At 36.6% G+C, this 21,920-nt stretch overlaps 1 protein-coding gene across 1 annotated transcript in view; it reads left to right on the forward strand.

Moving 5' to 3' along the window:
- The first annotated feature begins 309 nt into the window (after positions 1–309).
- The window catches only part of CFTR (CF transmembrane conductance regulator), a 164,442-nt gene continuing 142,831 nt past the window's right edge, over positions 310–21,920 (forward strand). Inside the window, exons 1-2 of the mRNA XM_069462057.1 lie at positions 310–431; positions 21,010–21,120. Of these exons, the coding sequence (XP_069318158.1) occupies positions 379–431; positions 21,010–21,120 (164 nt within the window). The 5' untranslated portion in view covers positions 310–378. The remainder of the gene's footprint in view (positions 432–21,009; positions 21,121–21,920) is intronic.

The following is a 21,920-nucleotide window of genomic DNA, read 5'->3' on the forward strand; positions in this document are numbered from 1 at the left end:
GAGCGCGCGCGAGGGAGGGAAGCTGGGAGTGAGAATCTGGAGAGGGAGGCGCGGGGCGGCGAGGGAGGGAAGGAGGCGAGAAGGAAGGAGCGGTCCGGTGCGGGCGGGGTGCGGAGGGGTGGAGAAAGCCGCTGGAGCAAATTCGGGGCCGGACGGGCAGCGCTCGGCTTTTAACCTGGGCAGCGGAGGCGGGGGAAGGAGCCAAAGAAAGGGGAGGTCTTGTGGGGTAGGGGGTGGGTGGGGGGAGTTGGGAGCAAATGACATCACAGCAGGTCAGAGAAAAAGGGGTGAGCGGCAAGCACGGAGAGGAGTAGGGCGTTTGTTATTAGAAGCTCCAGCCCAGTCTGCCCCAGCAGGGACCCCAGCGCTGGAAAGACCATGCAGAGGTCGCCTCTGGAAAAGGCCAGCGTCATCTCCAAACTTTTTTTCAGGTGAGAGGGTGTGCAGCCCAGCTTTGGACGACACGTGCCCACGAAAGAGGAGGGCTTGTGTATGGGCTGGGTTTTGGGGAAAGAGGAATAGTTTTAACAAAGATGCTCTGTCATTCATTGTTCTGAAAGAAAACGTGGATTTTGTGGAATAAAATAGCATTAAGAAGAAAAGAATAAACTGAAGGCGATTGTTTGGACAGAGAGCCAAGCTTACTTGCAACTGAAAAGTCAGATTCTCAAAACCAAAGTATACTACTGTGCAATTGTTTCTTTTGATTTTTCTAAGAAACTTATAAATTATACACTTGTTAATAATAAATACTTAAATTTGGTTCTTTGGTTTCCCCACTTCTGCCTCAGAAACTTGGATGTCTTCTTGGTACATACAAGTGCCATGCCTGCATATAGTAGGTGCTCAAAAAACATTTGTTGACTGAATTTTGGAAAACAAAATTGGTGGGGTGAGGTGGAAATATGAGCTTATACAGAGTTTTTATTGTTATGATACTGAATAAATCTAATAAGTATTTGCCACAATTCCAATATTCTTCCTTTTAAGAATGAAAGCAAATTCATTGAAATATTTATTTAAAAAAGCTAGCTCTACAACCTATAAATTTTAAAAGCCATTGGAATAGATACTGAAGTTATATCCGACTGACATTTAATAAATTGTACTCTTATCCTAATGTGATGAGCCATAGAAGCTTGCAAACTTCATCTAATGAGATTTTTAAAAATAGAGTCTAAGTTCAGAGTCTTAGGCAAAGTGTAATTAGATGTAGAGCTTAATATTTGAAGTGTTCTTTGGATGTTGCATCTACTTTGTTCCTGTTATTATACTTGTGTGAATGAATAATAGGTACAGCTCTCTAATGGGACATTACTTGACTCATAATTCTCCAATGAATCAGCATACTGAGGTGTCAGAAAAGTCAAATATATTATAAATATGCTCATATACATGTGTGCAGGGAAGGGATTCAGCTCTCACAACTCTCTAATGTCTAGTTCTCTGCATGTGCAGTAAGCCTGGAACTCAGGTGCTAAGGAGAGAACATTGGCCATTGAAGGAGAGCTCCTCCCTGTGGATGGGAGAGAAGGACTTTACTCTTTGGAATTACCTTTTGTGTTGATTATTGCTGTTTCCAGCACCTTTGGTTGCTCTGTTCATAAAATTGGCTTATCTGTTGATCTGTTTACCTGCTTCTTATAAAATCAGGATCCTAATTGGCATAAACTGGACTTTTTAGTAGAGTACTTTGAGGAACCTAAATGCCAATTTTCAGGACAATGAATCCCATGGCTACTTCTGAGTACTAAGGAACTTTAAAATAGCTCATTGTTGATCTATTAAAATGGGCTTTTATAAAATTTTCTTTTTACAGACCACCTGATAAATTTTAGTATAGTTTAAAAAATGATCGCAGGTTGATTTGCAAAGAAAATGTATTATAATGGCTACTAGGTTTGTTAAGGGCATACTCATTCCTGTTCTCCAAATTATATCATAATATGTTGCTCTAAGAATAGGTGTGTTTTTAAAAGTTAAGTTCCTACTATTTATAGGAACTGACAATCACCTAAAGTACCAGTGATTATAAACTTCCTTCTGGGCTATAATTCTAAAAGTGTAAAAAACTTATTTTCTTCCTGGGGCTAGGCAATATTGCTTAGTGGTTAAGGGTGATAGGCTTTGGATTCAGATTATTTTGATTCAAATCCTAGATCTACTGTTCAGTAGCTGTGTGACCTGAGGAAAGTCTCTTAACATCTCTGTGTTTGTGTGACTTGACCTTTAAAATTTAGGGACTAACAGGACCTATGTCATAGGGGTTAATCTGTTGAAGAGATACCTGTAAAGTGTTTAGCCCAGTAAATGTTAGCTGCTATTATTATTATTACTGTATTTTTACATTCCTTACAGTACCATGTACCCTGTTTATATAAGATGCCCATCTTTTTTGAGGATAATTTTGTGACTGTCAGTGTGTATATGCAATCAGTGGTCCTCTACGAGATTTAATATAGGAAAATATCTTGTCTAACATGGCCTTACCAGATATACAAGAAAAAGGTCATGTGTTTATAGCATATGTTGTTCAATGCCTTAGAATTTAACTTTCCAAATATGATCCCTTCAGTTTTAGAGCCATAAAAGAGTAAAACTATTATAGTATAGGTTATGGATTATATAAATACTTTTCATTGTCTAGGTTTTGTCATTAGAAAACCAAAAAAGTTTGAAAAAACACCTAAGTAATTTCTTATTTTCTTAATTTTGCAAGAGTTTCCATCAAGTACAAAATTTGAAAGACATCTGAACTGTCATAATGCATATATACATATATATAAAATAAATACAATCTATAAGAGAATTTCACCACCAAAAATTCAAGTAGTTTATGACTATCATGGTAAACAAGTATGTTAAGTTGAAGCTTTTATGAAAACAACATTTTTGAAATAGGAAGATGTTTTTAAACTAGAAATGATATATTTGCATATAATTTAAGATTCATATACAGGTAGGATTGATTTATAAATGTATACCAACAGAGATTGTGCTTTTTGATTTTGGACAATTTTTCAAGTTTGCATTTTCTCACAACTTTTAAAGTATTAATAGTCATTCAATTTGTTCTTTTCCATCTCTTGTTTCATGCCCTGAGTTTCTCATATTTTATTTAGTTGTAATATTGTATCAGATGACATAATTTGAATTTTGGTCATGGTATCTATACCATAAGTTTAGATCTGTGCTTGAGGAATTGTGGGAACCCCACAGAATCCACTTGTACTATACCATAGATCTCTTACAAGACTGGAGATATAGGGGCCTCCTATCAACTCTATAGGTAAATGTCAAGTAAGACCAAACAGTAAAAAAATGTTAGAATCTAAGGTGGAAATTCAGCAAAGGATTACATATTTTAAGTCTCAGGTTAACAGTGAGATAATTTAAGACAGTTTTGTAATTATTAAACACAATGTAATGAGAGATTTTTAAACAAATGTACCGGAATCCATACATCAGAATAGGTGTGGTGGTTCAAAATAGCTACCAATGAAAACCACACTCCTATGCTAAACATTCTGCCTTTGATCATAACAATTTTTGAATCTCTTCTTGTGCACTTACCTTTATAAATAGTATATAAATTTCTTCTCATAAGTATATATTAGCTTCATTACTGTAGCTTGCTTTAGATTAAAAATCATATTACCCAGACTGGTCACTTGGACTTGCTTCTGAGTGGCTTTTGACTATATTTCAAAATCAAATTCATTCTGAAAATATAAAGGTTTTTCATTATAATTTTCATTGTTAACAGCCAAGTGCTAAGTTAAGATATTATCCTTTAAAAAATGCATTGCAAACTTTAAAGACAATTCTTTTTTTTTTTTTTGAGACAGAGTCTCACTTTGTTGCCCGGGCTAGAGTGCCGTGGCATCAGCCTAGCTCACAAGCAACCTCAAACTCTTGGGCTCAAGCAATCCTACTGCCTCAGCCTCCTGATTAGCTGGGACTATAGGCATGCTATAGTCCCACCATACCCAGCTAATTTTTTCTATTTTTTTTTTTGTTTGTTTAGTTGTTTGGCTAATTTCTTTCTATTTTTCATAGAGATGGGGGTCTCGCTCTTGCTCAGACTGGTCTTGAACTCCTGACCTCGAGCGATCCTCCTGCCTCAGCCTCCCAGAGTGCTAAGATTACAGGCGTGAGCCACCGTGCCTGGCCTAGACAATTCTTAATGAAGAGAAATATAAGTGCTTTGAGCAATAGAAGCGTACAATAAGTATATAATAAAAGATCCCATAAAGATCTTTTGAAGCGGACCACACCTATTTGGATATATAAATTATGGCATATTATAAAAAAATCCATCACAATGATTTTATATTTACATTTAATTTACATGCTTGCAATGAGGAAAGATAAAATTGTGGCTGAACCATAAATATTTTTGCAGTTTGTTGGGGGTGTTCATTAAAATGTTGCCAAGGGAGACCAGTTGGCTGTTCAAACAAGGGTCTAGTCTGGTCCTGATCAATACACATGTACTGTTTCAGATTTGTCCCTCAGACAAGGTTTAGGCTGTTCACATCAAAAGAAACAGATGCATAGAACAAAGGCCAATATGGGTTGAACAATAATATTGTGATGTACAACTGCCAAAGGTGCCTGAATACCGCAAGTCCATTTAATCAGACCGTGGACAAATGCCATCCAGTGAGGACAGCCCAGAGTTTCCATACTCTCTTTTAGCTTTATCTCCTGTGAGAATTGGAGGAGCTCACCTCTGGGATAGGAGTCCCTCTATCTTGAACAATGTTGCCTGAATGCTGGCAAATGTTGACTTTCCACACCAGGCCCTCAATATTTCTTTCTATCCATCTTCCTTTTGCTGACCAGGTGTTGTTATTACATGGTTCAGGTTTTTCAACTTGGGATATGTGTGTGTTTTATGTCAATTTTGATTGGTTTAACTCTCAGCGTTTTAAAGTACCTCTTCTACATGATATGTGACTAAAATTGTAATTTTATATATATATATAAAATAACTGCATATGTATAATTATATAATTAAGTTTATTCTAGTTACTTTTGTAAGTTTTAAAAATTTCTTCTTGGTTTTGAAGTATATTCCAATAGTTTTTATATGCTAGTTAAAATTATTACCCACTTGACTCTCCAGGAATATTTTTTATATCCTTATAACATAGCTTAGTATAGTATAGTTTTAATATTCAATTCCTTGCTAAAGAGAAAAGTAGAATCTATTTTCCTTAGCTGCTTCATCAATATTTTATATTTGATGTGACAATCAAAATATCCCTCAGAGCCAACTGGTACACTAGGGAAATCATGGTTTTCTAGTTTTTCATTTATGTTTTATGGGAGGAAGTAAGACCTCCTCCCATAAAACAAATATCAATAATATTCAGTAGTCAATACATAAATGTTGAAAATTATTTAAAGGTCCTTGAATGAGCCCGCTATAAAATGTATTATTATTGTTAGTGTCATTTCACAAAAACCTGTAATTTCAGTGTGATAGAGCCACAATATAAGTATAGGATTGCAAAACCATCAGGGAAGGGTGTTAACCATTTAGCATGCAGTTATATATTGTTTGTCAAAACTTTAAAAACACCTCTGACTCAACAGCAATTTTGATTCCACTGATTCCTGACGCATCTGTGTAGGGCATTTCCCTGGAGCAAAATCCCTGTGATGCAATGAGGTCAAGAGGGGAAAACAGACTATGATAAAGGTCCGGTTGTTTGGGGACCCTGACAGAAGGATTAATTTATAAATATGGGCTGGATGTGGTGGCTCACACCTATAATCCCAGCACTTTGGGAGGCCGAGGCAGGAGGATTGCTTGAGTCTAGGAGTTCGAAACGAGCCTGGGCAACATAGTGAGACCCTGTCTCTACAAACAATTATAAAAATTAGCTGGGCATAGGGGTGCAGGCCTGTAGTCCCAGCTACTGGGGAGGCTGAGGAAGGAGCAGGAGGATTTCTTCACTTGAGCCTAGGAGTTGGAGGCTGCAGTGAGCTATGATCATGCCACTGCACTCCAATCTAAGTGACAGAACAAGACCTTGTCTTAAAAAAAAAAAAATTAAAAATATACCAAGTACATTATCACAGAGCAAAACACTATTTCGGTTGCTTCTCTTTAGCTCCCAAGAATCAATTTACCATGTAGTTGTTTCAGTGTGAAATTAGCATTACAAAGTAGCTTTACTGTAGAGCTTTGTATCAGCAAAGAGCCTTTAGCAAAAAGCCTGTAAAAATTCAATTGACTATGAGATTGCTTGAGGTAGAGAATTACATTCCTACTGAGGTTTGAAAGATCTGGTTTTCACAGCTGTATTCAAGTTGCAAGGCTTGTCAAGTTTGCTATTTTCTGTAGCAGTTCTAGTAACTTATTACTATCTTTTGACATCAATGACTATTTCAAATTGCAAACCCCTGGATGTCAGGGCCTCTCTAACTTGTTTAGGACAATATTTAGACCATTTCAAGACTCCTGCATGGAACGGTTTAGTAAAGATCTTTTTACGGTGATGATGATTCCATGGTGATCACCCCTAGAGACCTGTGTTGGTAGATTGATGATATTCAACAGTCCTGCAATGGTGGCATCATTCTGATTTTTAAAAAAGGTCAAAGCAAGGAGGACTATGGGCAGATTTTTAATACTTAGGGCAATTATCACATCAAATTTTCCTTACATCCCTTATGGCATTTCCTTTGTGGAACAGCTTGCTTGCTCATTCCTTGCTCATTGGGTAAGAAAATGATTTGAAGATTTCTGCTAGGTCCTTAGGATTGTTAGCCCTAAAGCTATTCTCTGATATAGTCAGAAAATTCTCCCACGGGTTACTTCAAGGAACTTGGTCAGAGCAGTACTTCCTTTGTAGATCATGATTCCGGGCAGCTTGGAGAATACCTTCATTCATTTATTTACCACCTTCTGTATTCCACGTAAGGCATTAAGAAGGTAGAGGTGGACAAGAAAGAAAATGTTGCTGCCTTCCTAAAGAATTCTCTGAAACCCAGGTTGTCAAGGTATTAATAGAAGCACTCAAGGGGGCACTTAATCCAGTCTAAAGCGGGTCAAGGAAGGCTTGCTGAGGGAGGTATCTTTTGCATTCACACCTAAGGGAGTTAGGAGTTATCCAGACAAAGAAAGTAGGGATGGGTAAAGAAAAACTTAAAACACAGAAGCAACAGATTGTGTGGAGGACTGGCAGGAGGAGTAAGTATGGCACTGTTAAAGAATTCAGAGACATTCTCTGTGACTGGAGCATACAATGTATGACAGTGATTTGTGGGAGATGGGTCTGGAAACTCTAGCAAGGGCCAGATCACAAGAGGCTTTGTAAGCTTTGTTTGGGGCGTATCATAATAGATGTGAAAAGTAGGGGAGTGACGTGACCAGTTTAGAGACTTGCAGTTTTGTGAAAGAAATTATGAACTCAAAGAGTGGCAGTAGGGATAGAGAGAAAGAGATGGATTTGAAAGATAGGTAGGTGGTGGAATCAATCAATTTGGTAATTGATTTAAAGGTGGAAGGTGAAGGAGAGAGAAGAATCAAGGTTAACATCTAGATCTGCTGATTTGGGTAACTGGGTGGATGATGGTGCTGCCATTGAGTAAGGAAATGCAATTGCAGAGTGAAGCCTGGGGTGGGGTGGAGATCTGTGCAGACCCTCTGCTTCTCTTTTAAATGACAAAGGAAGTGATGCATGTGGCTCATAAGAGATATTAAGATGTCTAAGGTGACAATACTTCACCTTGTTCCAGTAAAGACCAGGGTGGCATCTATAGAAGCATTTAAAATGCCCACTTGTTACTGTGGTACAGTGTGACAGAGTGTATTAGAAACAAGCAGCTGTATTCTAGGGCCAGAACTGGTTAAATTCTACTTAGAAATTCTACTCAGAATCCTCCTATAAATCTGTGTCTCCAACCTGCCAACTGATGTCTGAACCTCCTCCCTTTCCCTAGCCCCAATAACTTCACTCCCTTAAGCAGTGCTTTTCACATGATGAGACACAGCACATCTGAGAGACCATAGAAATTCCAGGAGGCCTGAAGATCTGCTCAGGGCTTCGGATATTGTCTTCAGTAATAGAGTAAATAAAAGCACACCCCCTACCATGAAATTTTTGTAGGGGTTAAAAAAAGGTTTTCATTACTTTTGAAAAGATTATGTATCATTGTTTTATGTTAAAACTTCCAGGCTTATTAAACACACAAAGCTCTCTTTCTTAGCACTGCCTACAGAGGTGCAACTACCTTCTGCCTGACTTTACACTTATCCCCAAATGCCTAGTGAAGACTAAGAACATCAAAAAGGGACCATAGAATTTCATCTGTTGCCAATCATACAAATACGTGAAAATTAAGCATAATAGCAGAATCCTAGAGGTGTTGACAGTTGTGTTTAGAGGAGACTGAAGGGAGTCCAGCACTGGTTATGGATGCAACAAGGAAATGAAGCGTACGTTGGCCAGGATTAGCAACCACAGTTCTAGAGGAAGCAGAGTGGAGAAACTACATAGGAAGCTCTCTTTGCACATTTTATTTATTTTAAACATCTCTATGATCTCTGAAAAATAAAATATCAAGAACAACACAAAAACCCATTCTACTAAGTGAAGTATCACAAGAATGGAAGAACAAGCACCGTATGTACTCACCATCAAATTGGTATTAATTGATCAACACTTATGTGCACATATAGTATAACATACATCGGGTGTCAGGCAGGTGGGCAGGGGGAGGAGGGGATGGGTATATTCACACCTAATCTCACATATACATGGAATGAATAAAAAGTCAAATAGATCGAAATAGAGAGTAGAATGGTGGTTACCAGCAGTGGAGAGTTGGGGCAAAGGAGGAGATGTATGTCAAAGGGTACAAAGGTGCAGTTATGTAGGATGAATAAGTCTAGAGATCCGATGTACTGCGTGAGAACTATACTTAATAATATTGAATTGTATAATGGAAGTTTGTCAGGAGAATAGAGTTTAGGTGCTCTAAACTCTATATTCCATTTGTGTGTATATAATACACACACACAAAAGGTAACTATGTGAGGTAATAGATATGTAATTAAATGAAGTAATCATTCTACTATTTATATGTATATCAAAACATCATGTTGTATGCCTTAAAAATACACAGTAAAAAAAAAATGACATTTAAAAAATTCCCATTTAGTATTCTGAAGATAAAATGTCTAATTTTGAAATAAAAAAAAATTGTTTAGCAAATCCATGTGTTCTGAAGTATAACATAAACTAGGAACATTTGTTTCTTTTGCTTTCTTGTGTAGTTCATGGGGCTTTCTAGGAAAATTACAGCTCAAGTTAGCATCCTATTATTTCTCTTCAGAAGATCAATAATAGCTAACTTTGGTGTAGATAAGCTTTCCCCCAAAATAATTGTCTTCAAATCTCATGTGAGTATGCAGTTTAATTTTAAACCAAATTATTATAATGATTATTGTCAAAATTTCTTCCTAAATATATATGTACCACAATTTACTGTTTTTTTTTTTAATGGTCCTTCAATTAATTCATTTTGGTCTTGGACCTCTGAATATATTTTTTCAATAAAGTGATAAGGTGGCTGACCAAATACTTATTACCAAAAGAACTTCTACCTTTCAGCTCATAGACAGCTTTTGCATTAAAAAATTCAAATTTACTTTTTTTCTGCCCATTTTTACTTGATACCTAATAGGGTTACTCTCTTCTATCCATAAAAGTCAATATATGGCTTGTATATGTGCACTGTGAACAAAAGTGCACAAAGAAAATAAATCCCCCCTGCATTAATTTGATTATAGAGCCAGCTTGGACCAACATCAGTAATACAGTTAGACATTAGGAATTTAGATAAATTAGTTACTTTAGTGCATAAAATATATAACTACAGTGGGATTCAAATTTTTATTCACTGTATTAAGAGTTTCTAAAACTGATGAATTTAAAGTTCAGAGGTAATACCAGAGCAAAGCTTTTATGCAATGAAATTTTATTAGCCAGAAAGACAGCCACTATAAAATGAACTCATTAACGTAAAAGTAATAACTTTGAGATACAAGTATGATTTTATTCATTCTTTTGTGCATACATGCATACCTGAATGTATGCGTGCATTTGTTCAACATAAATATTGATACCCTGATACTTATACATACATACTGCTTATAAGAAATATATGGTTTAGAAAGGTTAAAGAGTTTATGCAAGGTCACCCAGCTACAATAATTACTGTGAACTCAGGACGTGAACTTTTTTTCTGGTCTAAATACAGAGCTCTATTAACCAGTACACTGTATAACTCACAAACCTAGAATGGAATTGGTAAATTATATAATTTTGCTTAATTTTTATATAGATTTTCTTAATTTACTATTTAAATAAGTCATCAGACTTAGTTCTTCCTAGAAGGGCCAGAGGAATGCCCTCTGGTTCTTGCTTTGTATAGGTCCCTCTGACAAGCTACGCTATGGATGTGGGAGGGTGTTGTTTCGGAATAATGAGACCTTTAAAACTCTCAGTATCTAGTTGAAGAAGGAAAGATGTGATCAGCCAAAACCATGCCAGTCGCCAAACATTGTCACATAGAAACAGCTCAGTTGCAAAAAGCTTGACCCAGACTGTACTTCTTATCCTGATTTGTTCCATCCAGGTACTCACTGTCACCTTTTTTTTTTTTTCATTTTCCAAATCCAGCTTCCTGTCATTTCTCATTCCTTCAAATCTACTGAGCCAGCTTTTCTGTTGAATTTTTGCATCATTTTTTCTAATCTTACCAACTTTGTTCCATCGACTTTGTTCCAGGTTCAATCACTTAAATGTTCTCTCACCACCACGCACCCCCTTTTGGTGTCCTGGTTTTAAACTTAAATTCAGTTTGTTGCTTGAAATTTCTGGAAGATTACTCTGTGATCTAGTTTTGAAAAAACAGATAATATTTAGTCTGAAGTTTGTTTGGCATACCAGGTGGTGTAATTAAAGTGTAAGTTTCTCAAGCTCAGCACTTCACTATGCCTTGAAATTATGTTGCCTGTCCTACAGGTGAAGGTATTATGAATGCAGCTTGTCACTGTAACCCTGTTCATAGTTATGCAAGGCTAAGAGTGATTCAGAAGAATATTTTTGACCTGAATGTGAAGAAGTCTTAGATTCTAAAACTTTATGATACTGAAGAAGAAAGTGATAGGTCATTGCATGAATAAGTATATAATATTGTTAATTTCTAAAAATCGTGTATAGTTAATGCAGCGTTTCTTTTCGGAAAGGCTATTAAATCGATGTTGAGTCTTATAACATTAGAGCAAGTAAGCATGATAAAGTATTACAAAACCATGATAATATCATATGCGACTTGTTATCATTCCTGGATGTTGTACAGCTCTCTGTTATGCTGTGATGAGACCTTGTGCAAACAGGTATGCCAAAGATACCATGAGCTGTTAACTAAGCTTGGCCCATGTGTGCTGTAATGACATGCTCACTTATGCTTGGCTCACATGTGCTATAGTGACATGCTCACTTATGCTGTACAGAGATAACCAATAACAGATAATAATAGGTTTAAATATGTGCAAAGAGATGTCAGCGGAAGCTTTCCTACATAGTGGATGCTAAAAATGTTAGCCTGGCCGCCCAGGATAATGTTTGGATGAATCCAGTGTGCTAAAATCAGCATGCAACACATTTGAGAATGTGTGATTTTTTAATTCCTATTTTTAGAATAATAAAAGATATTAAAAAATATTGACATTTCAAAGCAAAAGTAGGTGGATTCTCTGCAATATCTCCAGGGAACACTAGGTGTTCGGGCTCAGAGTATGAAAATGACTGACCTAGTTTTTTCCCCCATGTTGGTTGTTCCTGACCTTCCGTTGAGTCTCATTTCACCCATATGCACCCTTAGAAAACGATCTCACGTTCTGCTTCATCTCTATCCTCATTGTCAACTCTCAGGCAGCAATGTATGGTGGAAGAAGCATGTACTTTGGAATCAGACAGATTCCAATCAGACAGACTTGGCTGGAATCCTCACTCTGTGACTTATTAACAATGTGATCTTAGGCAATTTACTTAATCTCTCTGAACCTCAGTTATTCTCAGTACAATGAGTTATCTTCATCTTAACATGGCACAGCAAGTAACATTCAACAGCATAGGGAACATTCATTGAATGCTTTCTTTGTGCATTAGGGTTCTCCAGAGAAACAGAACCAATAGTAAATAAAGAAATAAATGTGTGTATATATATATATATATATATATATATACATGTATATATATTTATTTATATATGATTTATTAGAAGGAATTGGCTCACATGAGTATGAAGGCAGCAAGTCTGCAATCTGCAGGGTGGGCTGGTAAATTGGAGATCCAGGAGAGCCAGTATTCCAGTTTGAGGTGAAGGCAGTCTGCTGGAGAATTCTCTCTTACTTGGGAAGACTGGTCTTTTTATTCTCTTCAGGCCTTCATCCAATGGGATGAAGCCCACCTGTATCAGGGAGGGCAATCTGCTTTACCCACAGTTCACTGATTTAAATGCTAATCTCAGCCAAAAACACGCTCCCAATTTACATATAAAATTAAACAGCACCCTCTGTAAGCACTTTCTATGCATTAAATGACAACAGATAATGCCAGCCACAGAATATCTCTTTAATACATGGTAAACACTATTATCAGCGACAGAAGCAGTATTATAACTAAAACTTTATCTTTCTGCCTAGGCTCTAAGAAAGTACCTCTCTTCTCTAAATTTAACCTTCCCTCCTGTGAATTAGACCCAGTGCCTTCTCTGAATTATGGAGATCACAATCCTACAAATGCCTGTGCTCAATTCCATAACTGTAGCCTTTGCTTTGACATTGACTTTCACCCCTAACTTTTAAACTTGTAGTCATATGTCACTTACCAATGGAGATGTGTTCTGAAAAATATGTCCTTAAGCAATTTTGCTGTTGTGAACATGTTGGAGTGTACTTACACAAACCTAGATGTGGTATAGCCTACTACATGCCTAGGCTATATGGCATATCCTTTTGATCCTTGGCTACATGCTCCTGTATAGCATGTTCCTATACTGAATACTGTAGGCAGTCGTAACACAATGGTAAGTATTTGTGTATCTGAACATATCTAAACTTAGAAAAGGTACAGGAAAAATATGGTATAATAATCTCATGGGACCACCTGCATATATGTGGTCTGCCATTAACCAAAACATCATTATGACTGTATCTTAAATAGACTATCACCTGTGTGCATTGTCCTAACATGGAATTTATCTTTGCTTAGGGCTAGCATATATTAGTTTGTTAAGGCTGCCATAACAAACTACCACAAACTGGGTAGCTTAAACAACAGAAATTGTCTTATAGTTTTGGAGACTAGAAATCTGAAATTAAGGTGCTAGCAGGGTTAGGTTCTTCTGAGGGTTGTAAGGAAGAGTCTGCTCCATGTCTTTCCCCTAGCTTCTGGTAGTTTGCTGGCAATCCTTGGCATTCTTTGACTTGCAGAGTCATTACCCTGATCTCTGCCTTCATCTTCACATGGCGCTCTCCCTGTGTGTCTGTCTCTGTGTCCATATTTTCTCTTTTTATAAGGACACCAGTCATTGATTAGGATCCACTCTAATGCCTTCACTTTAACTTGATTACTTCTGCAAAAATGTTAGTTCCAAATAAGGTCACATTCTGAGATACTGGGGATTAGGACTCAAACATATCTTTTTTGGGGGAGACACAATTCAATCTATAACAATCGATAGTCTTCAGGAACAGCATGTGATATGGAAATAATTTGAAACTGTAAAGTATAATACATTGGGGGTTACAGTAACTTATGAAACCTTGTAATAGCTACGTATATGTCATCTATAATGGTCCATAAATAACATGGAGGCAATGCAGAGGATGTCAAGTGACACGATATAGGAACTATCTTGGAGGGTCAAAATAAAAGGGACCTTTTGCTCTTGAATGGACTGAAGAATGACTTTCCATTTATGAAATTTTGGTACATCTCTGCTAAGAATAGGATGAAGGCCAAACATTAGGAAGAATGTTTTGGTAATAGAGAATGTTGCATATGAAAACATTTTATTGAGGAAAGTTAACTAATCTTGGCTGGAAGTTTTAGGATTATCAACTTTAAATTAAGACTCAGAAAAAAGGAAGAAATGTTATTAAAAATGGTCCCTGAACAAGTATAGACTCCTTCACGTTTTCTTGCATTTACTACAGACTTAAAATATTATGACCTTTTTTTTTTTTTGGCTTTTAATATAATTCATTTGACCAGAAGTAATGGCTAAGCAACACCTATTTGCAATCAGTGTACTCACATGGGCTATTAACATATCATACTTGTGTAATTAATTAACACATGAATCTGTTGAATTACTATTCTTTCCCAAGCACTGAACAACAAGACAATGGAAACAGAAAGATAAATATTACACCGACATTGTCCTCAAGAAGTTAGTCTTACGAAGGAAATAAATTAGCAAACATATTGTTATGTGTTAACACTAATTCAGCAATTAAAAAATGGAATGTCAAGTATGTGCTATGCTTTATGGTAAGTGCAGGAGATAGCGGAATAAAAAATGCATAAGGTTTTTCCCCTAAAAGACCTTACAGTCTAGTGTGCTTGGGAACATGGGGGATTGGCAGACAAGTATATAGACAATTTCTGGTAAAGGCTCAGGTAGAGGAAGTACAGGATAGAATGGAGCACATGGGAGGGAAAGTGAACCTAAACTTGAAGAGGCTCACACATAGACAATTTTTATGAAACTGTTTCAATGCATTTGGAGTTTCTGGGAAATAGAAGTCAAATTTTATTTTAAGGAAGTTATTAATATTTCTTCATTGTGACCTGGCTAAACCAAAGAATGCCATGCCTGGTGACAGTAATAGGAGAATCCTTTTAAAAATTAAAAGCCACTTATGGTTTCATCTAGTGGGAGCTCCTGCAGAGTTCAAAAGGAAGAGAATCTGGCTTAAGGTTTCTTTTGAAGTTCATTTTCCTGAAGCATGAATGAAAGCAAGAAATCATAACAGTTGAGGTCAAAATTTTTTTTTTAAATGCCTACAAAAATGATTTTCACTAAACTGTCATGATTTGTGTTATAATTTGTGCTTTTAATGACCTGATTGCAAAGGTGAGCATTTTGAACTCTTAACTTGATTATTAGGATTGTGTGTTATTCTGTGTTTTGCTGTTGGAAAAGCGATTTAAGTTTTTTTGAAGATCTTTACTTACCTATATGTTGATTATAGGGAAAAAAAAAGATGTAAACGTTAAGTGAAGGGGGTTCAAAGCAAGGCTCCTGCAGTAGAGTCTCGTTTCCTTGGTATACCTTGAACCAATTGCTGTCTCCATTCCTTGTTTGTCTTGCTCCTTTTTTCTGGGATTCATTGTGGGGATAGGTGAGGGTTAAGCTGCTGCTGATCTCCTGCCCGCACCTCCTAGGAGCTTTACTATTGGCTTCCCTCCTGGTGATAACAAGGCATCAAGAAAATGAAAATAACATTAAAGAAGATGATAATTTTACCTTTTAATTGGCAATAGTTAGCAATTTGTTTTCTAGAAGATGAAGTAAAGACAATGGAAGATAAAGAGGGTTAAAATTCCACCAATAGCCAAGTTCCAGATTTAGTTTGAATATGGGAAATGAGCTGCATCTGGAAAGTCTCGACCCAATGCCGTGATGTTCTTTGAATCCTTCTGAGAAATAATCATGTGTAACAGTAGTATAACGGTATAACAGCAGAGAGCATAAACAAATTAGGGTGATAAACAGATTGGGACAAATGAGAAAAATCCCAGAACTGACTGATCATTCTTTTGGTTAGATGATTCCAAGCAGAATCCTAGAGAACAACTTAATCACAACCAAATTTAAAAAATCATCACCTTTGTCTTCCTGATGCAGCATCAGTTTCAGTGTTATCCTTGGAGTATTAGTTCTTAATCATCTTCATCTTAAAATACTTCTGAGGTTGCTTCCAGCCTCCATTGTACCATTCCAATTATCAAGCAGAGTAAACAAATAAATATAAATTCTCAAGCAAAATATGTCAGGTGGAATTACACTATATATTTTTTTCTGTTTTAATTTTGGGAAAAGTCAATTCAAGGCAGTAACTTGCAAGCGTCAGAAAGGATTTAATAAATAGTGAGGGGTCATTAAATTATTTGGACATTGAAGGTAATGAAAAAGTCTAGCATGTCCTGTGCCTGTAGCAGCTCATGCCAAAAAGATCCCTGACCCCATAGCCCAGAGCTTCTCAGAGGATCTGTCCCCAAAAGAGGAGAGTCATCTCTACCTTGTAAGAAACACTTTAGCAGAGAACAATTAAGTACCTTTGATTCCAGATTTTAAGTTAATTCCAGAATGACAACCGTGGTTCAGACAGAACATGGATATTTCTCTGCCAAAGGACAGAAAAACTCATTACAGAGTGTTTACTTTGGGTCCTGGTGATGGTGTCTGAACAAGTTAGATGAACAAAGGCCTTAATAAGGGATTTGGAGTTCTACAAAAAGGGAGGAAATACCAAATAAATGGAATAATTATAAAACAAATACCAGCAAAGTTAAATCAATATGTCGTGTGGGAGATATCCTTATGTCACTCATGTGAAGTATATTTTGTTTCTACATTAGACAGAAGAGAGATGGAACTGGTTTTCTTTCTTTTCCTCCCAGCTACCAATGGGCGTGCTTGAAACTTACTTCTCTGCTCTGTTCTCTAGAATGTGATTGTCTAACACCACAACCCGTGATGAGGTTCTGACTGTTATACAGTTTCTCTCTGTGAGCTTTTAAAAATGCCAGCCAGTAACCCAGTGGCATTTCTACCGTAAAATTTTAAGGCCAATTCATTTCCCTGCTTCCTTATTTTCTTGGTTTCAAATATATTTCTTACTGCCAATGGAAATAAAAATCAGAAATTAGAGAGCAATGGTATCACTTGTCTTTCTTGGTCAGTAAAGAGCTCCTAGAAGTGACTCATACAGGATGCAAAAATTTTATAGGGTAGTCATCCTGTCTTTCTAGCCAATCGTTCCAACTACAGTCAGTTTTGTAGCCCTTGTTAGTGGCATCATGCCCAGGTAGAATAAAAATGGAACCAAAATTGTGGAAAGACACTCTGAAGCCGCTTCTCTAAAGTGAGTGGGCACTGACTATAAATCACAATACTTTGTTTATTCTGTTATCCTTCAAAATAGATGGTTTTGGTGTTTGTTTGTTTGTTTGTTTGTAGCATTGCTTATTATTGCCTCTCAAGTGCTTGAGTCTCTGAAATCCAAGTCACATGAGTGAATTTGGTGTAGCCATTAGAAGTGGCCTTTCAATGCCAATAGTACACATTCCTTGGTTTCTTTACAGTACCATCGCCATTATCACTTTTTTTCTGAATTCATAGTAGTTCTGAAAGTTAAGCTCCTTGCTTTGGAGGACAGGAAATAAACAATTCATACAACTCCCCATTTGCCTGTCACCAATCCTTAGATCTTCCCATGAGCTGTGCATATAGTTTTAAATGACTTGCAGTAGTCGCCCAGGCATTAACATCTTTGAAAGGGCTTCGAGTGTCAAAGTCACTATAATGAGACTTTTGATTTCACCAGTTCTAGGAGTGAAAAATCAAATGCTTAGCAAAACTTTCTGAAATCAACATTGACAGTTGATTTCTGTATGATGTTCATAAAAATGGCTTTATTGAGATATAATTCACATGCCAACTTATCCATTTAATGTATATAATTCAATGATTTTTTAAATATATTCACAGTTGGGTAACTATCACCAAAATCAATTTTAGAACCCTTTCATCACCCCAAAAAGAAATTCCACATAGCAGTCATTCCTTATTCCACCCTCCTCCCTCACCCTAGAGAAACTACTAATCTACTTTCTGTCTCTACAGACTTGCTTATTCTGGAAATTTTATATAAATGGAACAATGTGCTGGTTTCTGATTGGCTTCTTTGACTTAGCATAATGTTTTCAAGGTTCATCTCTGTTGTAGTGTGTATCAGTGCATCATTCTTTTTATTGTTGAATAATATTCCATATACATTTTTAAAAAGAGATTGAGGAGATTTATTTAATTTCTTGAAAATGCCTTTTGGTTTGATATTGAGAGTGAAATTCTGCTCATTTTAAAATTTGATGTCATATTTTAATAATTTCAAACATATTGAAAATGCAGTTTATTAATAAGTGGAGCACATTTCCCTTTTTACTAAATCTTCTATAGGTCTCTTTCTTTCCATCCACAGTGCCATTACTCTTATTCTAAGCCTTTCAAACATCTGGCAGTCAGAGATCTACTGTGGATGACTCTTTCCAGCTGAGCTGATTGTTAAATTTTCAGGATATTTATGAGCTGGCTGTTAAACCTGGCCATTATTAAAAATGAAATTATTTAAACTTGTGATTAAATAAATTATATTAAAACGAAGGTAATAAGAACTCAAAAGTTATCACTTTTTATTTTACATTTTACTATTATTTATACTATAATATTAAGGTTATTTGTGTTTATTATATCTGAAAGGTGGATATACTGTATTATAATATGCAATTGTGTATCTTTTCCCAAACTCTGTGTTCAATGACTTCATATTTGGTAGCTTGAAAATGGTCATGATGAGAATACTTATACCACAGAAATTGACAAACACCATAAGTCAGTTTTTGATTTTGTTTTCTGGAGAGGGGATTATTAAATATTTGCCTGCACACCACACCACTGCCTGCAGTCTGCTATCTTTTCTTCTCCCTGCTTTCAGGCTCTCCTCCTATCTGTCTAGCAGAACCTACCATGCCTAATTATCTTAAATATGGAAAGCTGAACATGGCAAAGGAAAGAATGAAGTCAGAATAATGTGGAAAAAAATCTAGGCTTTGCTATTTAGTAATTCAGATAAGTTTAGCGTATTTGAGCCTCCATTTCTTCATTCTTAAAACAGGGCAATGATAATTTTTTGTTCTACCTACTTAACAAGATTTTCAAATTAAAGTCATGCATACTCATGTTTGTGAAAGCTCTTTGGAAAGTACTAAATATACACTTTTTTTTTGGAGATGGGGGTCTTGCTATGTTGCCCAGGCTGGACTCAAACTCCTGGGCTCAAGCAATCCTCCTGAATAGCTGACACTACAGGTGTGTGCCACCACACCCGACCACTTTATTGGTTTATCTTTTCACTTCTTGGCTTAAGTTTGCAAAGGCTCATAACCTAAATTATATCCTAAATTGCTGTCCCAGATTTCTCACAGTCAAACTGCCATCTATACTTCCAACTTTACCTTCTAGTGTTTATGATGGAGACGAGAATAGTGTGCACCAGGTGGGTGTGCCATCGCTTTCTCAGACAATGCCCACTGCAGACACTGCATGATCACATCACTTCTTTTCCTGCTGCGTTCAGACTGGGCTCAGCTGTTTTCATTATTGTTCTCCAGGAAAAACTGCCAGTGGATCAGGCTGGGCAATGAAGACTAAACCTAATTATCACCTTTTGTTAAGGAGGCTCTTGTTAAAATGCAAATATTGTAAGTTAATGGGGAAATGTGGCATATTAAACTATTGTCACTAATTAATATCTTAGCAAGAAATGATTGAAGTTACTTAGCCTTAGAGCTGGGCCCTAATTCAGCTACATTTTAATGAAGGCCAAGCTGTAGAGACATCAGGAACACAGACCAGGGGCCTAATGAAGAAGCTGAAAACCAAGGATGTGAAAGGAGAATCTGGACCTTTAGGGTGGGAGCCCTGAGGAGGAGCCTGAGGGCCATCTGCAAAGCTTTGCTCTGGAACAAAGTCAAAATGTTTGCATTTGGCATAGCACTTCTTTTATTCTGAATGGCTTTGCTAGAACATTTTTCCAATTGTGAGTTTATCTCAGGTATTGCCAAAACACTCCCTTTTGAGTGTTGGTGGTTTGATTCATTACCAAAGAAAGTCTCAATGACACCAAATTTTAGAATTCCCTGTAGAAAAGAAAGATGCTCAGGGAAAAAGCATGGGTTTGGGAATCATTAAATCCAAGTTCAATTCCTTTCTTCAATAGATACAAGAAATTTTACCTGACAAAGGCCTCATTCTCTCAAATTTCATTTAGAAAATTCAGTTTGTACATGATTTATGTATTTATTTCACAATTCTCCTCTGTCTACCTCTTCCTCCTCCTTCTTCTTTTTAGGTTTTCTTATCTCTATGAAGATTATTCTGCCTTATCCATGGTAGTTAGAAATACTATATTTGAAAATAACTGGGGTATCCTGCCTGGTGATTTCCCATGCCAGAGTCACTCATGTCCATTATAAATTATTATTTATTGATGCCTAAGGGGCAGATGAGTGTAGCTGCTGTGGGGTGAGGAGACAAAACTTAAAATTATGATCCCTACCATCAAGCAATGATTCAGACATGATAATTAAGTCAAATTCATATAAACTACTCACTAACCCTCTAGCTATAGTCAATTTCTTCAACAAATAGTTTATTGCTAAGTACTCTGTACTGCGGTAACAAAATTGTGTAAGGGTGTTGGTTAAGTGCCTGGATTCTTTTCATTCATGGTTCATTTTATATTTGAAGTGGTTGAGACTGGACTTTAGCAATTGGCTATAAGCACCTAGTATATGGTTATTTTGGGGCAGTTGTTTTTTTTTAAGAATCATTTAAATATAGAATGTTTAGCAGTTTGTTTTTTCCCCTGGGGAGGATTGTACCATTATTTTCAATCCCTCTCTGACAAAGCAACAGTCACATTAGTTCAGAAGCATTGATGTTTTATACTGGTGTGTCCTGTAAGAAGATACGAAGCCTGGTATTTATATAAGTTGATTTATTTTATTCTCATATTTATGCATTACACCATTTTTCAGATGCCAGAAAATTTGAATGGGTATCAGCTTTCAAGTCTGTATCAGAGACCAAATCAAGTGAATATTTATATCTGTTCTTCCTCTGTTTTAGCTGGACTAGACCAATTTTGAGCAAAGGGTACAGACAGCGCCTGGAATTGTCAGACATTTACCAAATCCCTTCTGCTGATTCTGCTGACAATCTATCTGAAAAATTGGAAAGGTATGTTCATGTATGTTGTTTATTAGTTGAGGAGAGAAATTCATATTATTAATTACTTAGAGAATAGAAAAATAACATGTTTGAAGACTTAATTCTTAAAATGGCATATTTAAAATAGGATCATCTTAATTTTTTGCTGACATCTCGATGAAGTAAAGAACTAAAACCATGAAATCATGAAAGAAAAATAATTGTTTTCCTGAGAAATGACTTTTTTTCCTGAAAAATACATATCTTGTCCTGTCTTTAAAAGACATGACGTCGATTCTGTGAAAATTAAAGTAATATCATTATGAAGCAAATTATGTATATTTGCTTTCAGAATCTTAATATGTAAATACAGACGTACTTTCAGGGAAATCTGAAGGTAATGGGCCATCAAAGATATGCAAAATTTCATATTTCTGAGTACCTATTACATGCCAGGTAGACTTTCCTCCCAGCCATTCTGGGAGAAAAGCATCATTACCTCCATTCTACAGAAGAGCAAACTGAGGCTCCGAGAGATGATGTAAACGCCTAGTTAATGAGTGATGGAGCCATGATTCCAGCCCAGGTCTGTACTGCCCACATCTCTGGGAACAGTATTCCCCACTGTAAAGAATTTCTGAGTCCCCTTTCCTAAGTGTGTTGGTTAGAACCCTTTTGATCGCCAATGTCAGAAACCCAGTTAAGTAGTTTAAGTAAATAAAAAGAGGGAATTTATGGGCTTATGAAGCCTAAACTGTGTCAAGGCCTAGGTAGAGAACTGGCCCTAGGGACTCATTGGGACCAGGGACTCAAATGCCACCTGCTGGCAT

The sequence above is a fragment of the Eulemur rufifrons genome, chromosome 29 (assembly GCF_041146395.1).
Source record: "Eulemur rufifrons isolate Redbay chromosome 29, OSU_ERuf_1, whole genome shotgun sequence".
NCBI lineage: Eukaryota > Metazoa > Chordata > Mammalia > Primates > Lemuridae > Eulemur > Eulemur rufifrons.